Here is a 9,111-nt window from a genome sequence, read left to right as displayed (position 1 = left end):
TTCAGAAGGGAGATTGAGATCATACAATGGCAACATGTTCCCGTAAAGTTCAAGAGTGGTTCCAAAAACCACAGGGAACCTTGGATGTCAGGGGATATACGAGAATGGATTAGGAAAAAAAGGAGGGCTTTTGGTAGATACAAAAGGCTAAAGACGGAGGAAGCCCTAGAGGTGTACAAAAAGTGCAGGGGGATACTTAAAAAAGAAATTAGGAGATCAAGGAGGGGCCATGAAATAACACTGGCGAGCAAAATAAAGGAAAATCCTAAGATGTTTTATAAGTATATTAAGGGTAAGAGGATAACTAGGGAAAAAATAGGGCCCATTAGGGACAAAAGTGGCAATCTGTGTGTGGAGCCGGAAGATGTAGGAGGGGTTCTAAATGAATTTTTTGCATCTGTTTTCACTATGGAGAAGGACGATGTAGACATAGAAATAGGGCGGGGGGACTGTGATATGCTCGAGCATATTAACATCGAGAGGGAGGAGGTATTGGCGGTTTTAGCTGGCCTAAAAATGGATAAATCCCCAGGCCCGGATGAAATGTATCCCAGGCTGCTGTGTGAGGCAAAGGAAGAGATTGCGGGGGCTCTAACACATATATTCAGGACCTCTCTGGCCACAGGGGATGTGCCAGAGGACTGGAGAACCGCTAATGTAGTACCATTATTCAAGAAGGGTAGTAGGGAAAAACCGGGGAACTACAGGCCAGTGAGCCTAACATCAGTGGTAGGAAAATTATTGGAAAAAATTCTGAGGGACAAAATTTGTCTCCACTTGGAGAGGCAAGGATTAATCAGGGATAGTCAACATGGCTTTGTCAAGGGAAGATCATGTCTGACTAATTTGATTGAATTTTTTGAGGGGGTGACTAGGTGTGTGGATGAGGGTAACGCAGTGGATGTGGTATACATGGATTTCAGTAAGGCCTTCGATAAAGTCCCGCACAGGAGACTGGTCAAGAAGGTAAGAGCCCATGGAATCCAGGGTGCCTTGGCACATTGGATACAAAACTGGCTTAGTGGCAGAAGGCAGAGGGTGATGGTCAAAGGTTGTTTTTGTGACTGGAAGCCTGTGGCCAGTGGGGTACCACAGGGATCGGTGCTGGGTCCCTTGCTGTTTGTGGTCTACATTAATGACTTGGATATGAATGTAAAAGGTATGATCAGTAAGTTCGCGGATGATACAAAAATTGGTAGGGTGGTAAATAGCGAGGAGGGTAGCCTCAGTCTGCAGGACGATATAGATGGGTTGGTCAGATGGGCGGAACAGTGGCAAATGGAATTTAACCCGGAAAAGTGCGAGGTGAAGCACTTTGTGTATTCCCTTGCCTTGTTAGTCCCCCCAATGAATGGAAAGACCCTAGGCAAGACGGAGGGTCAGAGGGATCTGGGTGTGCAAGTACACAGATCCCTGAAGGCGGCGGAACAGGTGGATAAGGTGGTAAAAAAGGCATATGGGATACTTGCCTTCATTAGCCGAGGCATTGAATATAAGAGCAAGGAGGTTATGATGGAGCTGTATAAAACACTGGTTAGGCCACAGCTGGAATACTGTGTGCAGTTCTGGTCGCCACACTACAGGAAGGATGTGATCGCGTTAGAGAGGGTGCAGAGGAGGTTCACCAGGATGTTACCAGGGCTGGAGCGCTTCAGCTATGAAGAGAGACTGGGAAGATTGGGTTTGTTTTCCTTGGAGCAGAGGAGGCTGAGGGGGGACATGATTGAGGTGTACAAAATTATGAGGGGCATAGATAGGATGGATGCTGAGGAGCTTTTTCCCTTAGTAGAGGGGTCAATAACTAGGGGGCATAGATTCAAGGTAAAGGGCGGGAGGTTTAGAGGGGATTTGAGAAAGAACTTTTTCACCCAGAGGGTGGTTGGAGTCTGGAACTCACTGCCTGAAAGGGTTGTGGAGGCAGAAACCCTCACAACATTTAAGAAGCATTTGGATGAGCACTTGAAATGCCATAGCATACAAGGCTACGGACCAAATGCTGGAATATGGGATTAGATTAGACAGGGCTTGATGGCCGGCGCGGACACGATGGGCCTCTATCCGTGCTGTATTACTCTATGACTCTCTGTACAGTGAGGTACAGACTCGGTATCAGTGACTCTGTACAGCGAGGTACAGACTCGGTATCAGACTCTCTGTACAGTGAGGTACACAATCAGCATTAATCAGAGTATTTCGGTTCATTGATGAGTTTATTGTCGATATATCAATAATAAAATTCCATAATTGCACAGTGTGTTGCTACAGGTTATTAATATCGCAAACTAAAGGCACAAGGCTTAGTGCAGGACCCAGAGTGGAGTCACGGGTACCGTAAGGAGACCAAGTGATCTGCGGTGACATGATACCCCCCCAGTATCATTTATTGCCCTAGTACCCAGTTCAGTAGAGACGCTGCCAGAGAGAGTGGACTGTCGGTATCTGTGCGGCTGGCTGTCGGTGGATTGGAGAGGAACAGGCCGCTATGTGGACCTTAGATCAGACCATCCCAAGCTAATTTACCATCACAAAGACTGTTCTCTCACTAATACACTAGCGGGAGTTAGGTGCCTGGTCCAGTTCCCTTGCAACATCAGGGAGAACAGGACCAGGCTCCCGTGGTACCTCACACAGGCAAATAGTCTGGTGACACCCGCTGCCTGGGCAACTCTGGGGAATAGGCACTTGGGTGAGGGGAGAGTGGGCAGTTCTTGGGGAACAGTCTCCCAGTGGGATTCGGGGGGGTGGGATTGAGGGGAGATGATCCACAAGCAGAATCCAAGCGAACCATCCCAGTGTTGCCAGGTCCGGCCGTGTGATCCCTGTAATCCTCGGCAGTCCTGCGAATGTTGTCCTCTTGCGCCGTGCTGCTCAGACTTCAGCGTCACATGAACAGCCCCCCTGTAACAGACAAGTTGCACAAATGGTATCAGTTCAGGAATCCTTCCTCTACGCATGAGCCCGGGAACACTCATAAAACCTATAAAATTCTGTCAGGTCTGGACAGACTAGATGCAGGAAGGATGTTTCTGATGGCCGGGGAGTCCAGAACCAGGGGTCATAGTCTAAGGATAAGGGGTAAGCCCTTTAGGACTGAAATGAGGAGGAATTTCTTCACCCAGAGAGAGGTGAACCTGTGGAATTCTCTGCCACAGAGGGCGGTGGAGGCCAGTTCATTAAATATATTCAAGAAAGAGTTGGATATATTTCTTGAGGCTAAAGGGATCAAGGGATATGGGGAAAAGGCAGGGACAGGGTACTGAAATTGGATGATCAGCCATGATCACATTGAATGGCGGAGCAGGCTCGAGGGGCTGAATGGCCTACTCCTGCTCCTATCTTCTATGTTTCTATACAACTTCTGACAAACAGGCGGTGGGGGGTGGGGTTGGATTCATGTCTAATTCTGCGGCCAACGCCCATCAAATCAAAAAAAAATCCACGGGATCTCACCGTGCACAAAATGGCTGCAACGTTGGGCTACAGAACGACCGTCACTGCACTTCAAAGTCATTCACTGTACGTGAGGCACTTTCAATGTTGCCGAGAGCTGTGATGAGGCACTACGTAAAAGCAGGTCTTTTCATCTGATGCTCGGAATCTCAGCACTGCCAACACCGACAGTTCTGTTAATGATGTGTTGAATTTTTCCCGCTAGTTTTTAATGCGTTCGATTTGCTCAGTTGGAAGAGCCAGAGGGCAATTAGGGATGGGCAATAAATGCTGGCCTTGCTGGGGACGCCCACATCCCATAAACAAATTTTAAAAAATCATTTACTCTCAGCCTAGTCTCTCCCCATCTCCGTAACCTCCTCCAACCCTCCGCGATCTCTGCGCTCCTCCAATTCTGGCCTCTTGCACATCCCCTTCTGTTGCCTAGGCTCTGAGCTCTGGAATTCCCTCCCTAAACCTCTCCTCCTTTAAGACGCTCCTTAAAACCTACCTCTTTGACCAAGCTTTTGGTTACTTGCCTTAAAATCTCCTTCTGTGGCTCGGTACTGCTCCTGTGAAGCACCTTGGGACGTTTTACTACGTTAAAAGGTGCTATATAAATGCAGGTTGTTTACTCTCTTCTATTCTGCGATGGGTGCACGTTATAATAGAGCAAGTAAACCCAGAGAAATCATTAGCCAAATTCACCATACTGAGCTTCTAATTGAGATTTCCTTGCAGCAGAAGCAGATGCAGGAACACCGAGTGTGTACCTGATGCAGTGCTGGAGTCCCTGGGCCACACCGGCACTCACCTACACCCAACCTGGTGCTGCGGCCAGTCGGGTCGAGGATACCACAAAGGCCCTAAGCAGCCCTGTGGGCCCCTTCAGACCCCCTGCTCTTCCCAGCACAGCTGGTGGGGTGGAGATCAGCCCTGGGGCCTCTGGTCAAACGCAACACCCTCCCCACCCATTCGCAGAAAGCAGCGAAGGAAGCATCTCCGAGACATCTGGCAGTCAGATTGAATGACGCCCTGCCTTCAGCGGGAATATTACCGAGCAGTTCTCTCCGCCCTGCTCCTGAAACCAAGAGAGTGCGTTCTCCGGGGGCCAACCCAGGAAAGGTAGTTAGCACCCCCGTCAGCACCCTCCCCCACACTGCCTACAACCTCCCACACTCCCACCCACGTAAGGTCCCACAGCACCCACTCTACCCGTGTGTGCAACTGTGCCAGCACACCTAGGCTGCACCTAGGAAGGCTGTACCGAGGAAAGCTGTACAAGCCAACTGCAAAAAGTAGTGCACCACATGGGGCAACAAAGGCACAGCCATGGATCTAATAAACAGGCCACGTGAGGTACATAATGAAACTGTGATATTTATATCATAAAAACGTGATGTAAGTAAAGCATATGTGACGATGTATATAATAGAAGAGCGCGATGTATAATAAGGGATGTATATAATGAAAAGAATGTGTAATAAACACATGATCTGCTACAGAATGTGAATGAATAATAAAGAACATGTGGCGATGTATGCAATAAAGAACATGATTTATGTAATAAAAAGCCAAACAGCTTCAACACAGCAATAAGTGAGGTAAACATGTGTCTTGGGTTTATATTGGAAACCGAATATCCCCATTGTCCTTATGTGAGGTATTATGGGAAATTATAGATCCCCATTGCTCCCATGTGGGGTATTATTGGAAATTATAGATCCCCATTGCCCCTATGTGGGGTATTACAGGAAATTATAGATCCCCATTGCCCCCATGTGGAGTATTACAGGAAATTATAGATCCCCATTGCCCCCATGTGGGGTATTACAGGAAATTATAGATCCCCATTGCCCCCATGTGGGGTATTACAGGAAATTATAGATCCCCATTGCCCCCATGTGGGGTATTATTGGAAATTATGGATCCCCATTGCCCCCATGTGGGGTATTACAGGAAATTACAGATCCCCATTGCCCCCATGTGGAGTATTACAGGAAATTATAGATCACTATTGCCCCCATGTGGGGTATTATTGGAAATTATAGATCCCCATTGCCCCCATGTGGGGTACTGTAGGAAATTATAGATCCCCATTGCCCCTATGTGGGGTATTACAAGAAGTTATAGATCCCCATTGTCTCTTACCCGTCACCCCAGGACTGGCAGAGTCAGGAGCATCTCTTACCCATCACCCCAGGACTGGCAGGGTCAGAAGTGTCTCTTACCCCCTCACTCCAGGACTGGCAGGGTCAGGAGTCTCTCTTACCCCTCACCCCAGGACTGGCAGGGTCAGGAGTCTCTCTTACCCCTCACTCCAGGACTGGCAGGGTCAGGAGTCTCTCTTACCCGTCACCCCAGGACTGGCAGGGTCAGGAGTCACTCTTACCTGTCACCCCAGGACTGGCAGGGTCAGGAGTCTCCCTTAACCCTCACTCCAGGACTGGCAGGGTCAGGAGTCTCTCTTACCTGTCACCCCAGGACCGGCAGGGTCAGGAGTCTCTCTTACCCCTCACCCCAGGACTGGCAGGGTCAGGAGTCTCTCTTACCCCTCACCCCAGGACTGGCAGGGTCAAGAGCATCTCTTACCCGTCACCCCAGGACTGGCAGGCTCAGGAGTCTCTCTTACCTGTCACCCCAGGACTGGCAGTGTCAGGAGTCTCTCTTACCCCTCACTCCAGGACCGGCAGGGTCAGGAGTCTCTCTTACCCCTCACTCCAGGACCGGCAGGGTCAGGAGTCTCTCTTACCCCTCACTCCAGGAAGGGCAGGGTCAGGAGTCTCTCTTACCCGTCACCCCAGGACTGGCAGGGTCAGGAGTCTCTCTTACCCGTCACCCCAGGACTGGCAGGGTCAGGAGTCTCTCTTACCCGTCACTCCAGGACTGGCAGGGTCAGGAGTCTCTCTTACCCCTCACCCCAGGACTGGCAGGGTCAGGAGTCTCCCTTACCCCTCACCCCAGGACTGGCAGGGTCAGGAGTCTCTCTTACCCGTCACCCCAGGACTGGCAGGGTCAGGAGTCTCTCTTACCCCTCACCCCAGGACTGGCAGGGTCAGGAGTCTCTCTTACCCCTCACTCCAGGACTGGCAGGGTCAGGAGTCTCTCTTACCCCTCACTCCAGGACCAGCAGGGTCAGGAGTCTCTCTTACCCCCTCACTCCAGGACTGGCAGGGTCAAGAGCATCTCTTACCCCTCACCCCAGGACTGGCAGGGTCAGGAGTCTCTCTTACCCCTCACCCCAGGACTGGCAGGGTCAGGAGTCTCTCTTACCCCTCACTCCAGGACCGGCAGGGTCAGGAATCTCTCTTACCCCTCACCCCAGGACTGGCAGGGTCAGGAGTCTCTCTTACCCCTCACCCCAGGACTGGCAGGGTCAGAAGCATCTCTTACCCCTCACCCCAGGACTGGCAGGGTCAGGAGTCTCTCTTACCCCTCACTCCAGGACTGGCAGGGTCAGGAGTCTCTATTACCCCTCACCCCAGGACTGGCAGGGTCAGGAGTCTCTCTTACCCCTCACTCCAGGACTGGCAGGGTCAGGAGTCTCTCTTACCCCTCACCCCAGGACTGGCAGGGTCAGGAGTCTCTCTTACCCCTCACCCCAGGACTGGCAGGGTCAGGAGTCTCTCTTACCCCTCACTCCAGGTCCGGCAGGGTCAGGAGTCTCCCTTACCCGTCACTCCAGGACTGGCAGGGTCAGGAGTCTCTCTTACCCCGTCACCCCAGGACCGGCAGGGTCAGGAGTCTCTCTTACCCCTCACCCCAGGACTGGCAGGGTCAGGAGTCTCTCTTACCCCTCACTCCAGGACCGGCAGGGTCAGGAGTCTCTCTTACCCCTCACTCCAGGACTGGCAGGGTCAGGAGTCTCTCTTACCCCTCACTCCAGGACCGGCAGGGTCAGGAGTCTCTCTTACCCCTCACTCCAGGACTGGCAGGGTCAGGAGTCTCTCTTACCCCTCACCCCAGGACCGGCAGGGTCAGGAGTCTCTCTTACCCCTCACTCCAGGACCGGCAGGGTCAGGAGTCTCCCTTACCCCTCACACCAGGACTGGCAGGGTCAGGAGTCTCCCTTACCCCTCACCCCAGGACTGGCAGGGTCAGGAGTCTCTCTTACCCCTCACTCCAGGACCGGCAGGGTCAGGAGTCTCTCTTACCCCTCACTCCAGGACCGGCAGGGTCAGGAGTCTCCCTTACCCCTCACCCCAGGACCGGCAGGGTCAGGAGTCTCTCTTACCCCTCACCCCAGGACTGGCAGGGTCAGGAGTCTCCCTTACCCCTCACCCCAGGACTGGCAGGGTCAGGAGTCTCTCTTACCCCTCACCCCAGGACTGGCAGGGTCAAGAGTCTCTCTTACCCCTCACCCCAGGACTGGCAGGGTCAGGAGTCTCTCTTACCCGTCACCCCAGGACTGGCAGGGTCAGGAGTCTCTCTTACCCCTCACCCCAGGACTGGCAGGGTCAGGAGTCTCTCTTACCCCTCACCCCAGGACTGGCAGGGTCAAGAGTCTCTCTTACCCCTCACCCCAGGACTGGCAGGGTCAGGAGTCTCTCTTACCCGTCACCCCAGGACTGGCAGGGTCAGGAGTCTCTCTTACCCCTCACCCCAGGACTGGCAGGGTCAGGAGTCTCTCTTACCCCTCACCCCAGGACTGGCAGGGTCAGGAGTCTCTCTTACCCCTCACCCCAGGACCGGCAGGGTCAGGAGTCTCTCTTACCCATCACCCCAGGACCGGCAGGGTCAGGAGTCTCTCTTACCCCTCACCCCAGGACTGGCAGGGTCAGGAGTCTCTCTTACCCCTCACCCCAGGACTGGCAGGGTCAGGAGTCTCCCTTACCCCTCACCCCAGGACTGGCAGGGTCAGGAGTCTCTCTTACCCCTCACTCCAGGACTGGCAGGGTCAGGAGTCTCTCTTACCCCTCACTCCAGGACCGGCAGGGTCAGGAGTCTCTCTTACCCCTCACCCCAGGACCGGCAGGCTCAGCAGTCTCTCTTACCCCCTCACCCCAGGACTGGCAGGGTCAGGAGTCTCTCTTACCCCTCACCCCAGGACTGGCAGGGTCAGAAGTCTCTCTTACCCAGTCACCCCAGGACTGGCAGGGTCAGGAGTCTCTCTTACCCCCTCACCCCAGGACTGGCAGGGTCAGGAGTCTCTCTTACCCCGTCACCCCAGGACTGGCAGGGTCAGGAGCGTCTCTTACCCCTCACCCCAGGACTGGCAGGGTCAGGAGTCTCCCTTACCCCTCACCCCAGGACCGGCAGGGTCAGGAGTCTCTCTTACCCCTCACCCCAGGACTGGCAGGGTCAGGAGTCTCTCTTACCCCTCACCCCAGGACTGGCAGGGTCAGGAGTCTCTCTTACCCCATCACCCCAGGACCGGCAGTGTCAGGAGTCTCTCTTACCCCCTCACCCCAGGACTGGCAGGGTCAGGAGTCTCTCTTACCCCTCACCCCAGGACTGGCAGGGTCAGGAGTCTCTCTTACCCCTGACCCCAGGACTGGCAGGGTCAGGAGTCTCTCTTACCCCTCACCCCAGGACTGGCAGGGTCAGGAGTCTCTCTTACCCCTCACTCCAGGACCGGCAGGGTCAGGAGTCTCTCTTACCCCTCACTCCAGGACTGGCAGGGTCAGGAGTCTCTCTTACCCCTCACTCCAGGACCGGCAGGGTCAGGAGTCTCTCTTACCC

At 53.4% G+C, this 9,111-nt stretch overlaps 1 protein-coding gene across 1 annotated transcript in view; it reads right to left on the bottom strand.

Moving 5' to 3' along the window:
- Positions 1 to 2,191: 2,191 nt before the first annotated feature.
- Positions 2,192 to 9,111, bottom strand: part of LOC147095698 (E3 ubiquitin-protein ligase TRIM69-like) — a 107,654-nt gene continuing 100,734 nt past the window's right edge. Inside the window, exon 17 of the mRNA XM_085974747.1 lies at positions 2,192 to 2,898. Coding sequence (XP_085830873.1) covers positions 2,882 to 2,898 — 17 coding nt within the window. The 3' untranslated portion in view covers positions 2,192 to 2,881. The remainder of the gene's footprint in view (positions 2,899 to 9,111) is intronic.

The sequence above is a fragment of the Somniosus microcephalus genome, unplaced genomic scaffold (assembly GCF_052327205.1).
Source record: "Somniosus microcephalus isolate GS21.2 unplaced genomic scaffold, FLI_Smic_1.0 unresolved_chr1, whole genome shotgun sequence".
NCBI classification, from domain to species: domain Eukaryota; kingdom Metazoa; phylum Chordata; class Chondrichthyes; order Squaliformes; family Somniosidae; genus Somniosus; species Somniosus microcephalus.
This window is presented reverse-complemented; position numbering and strand designations above follow the sequence as displayed.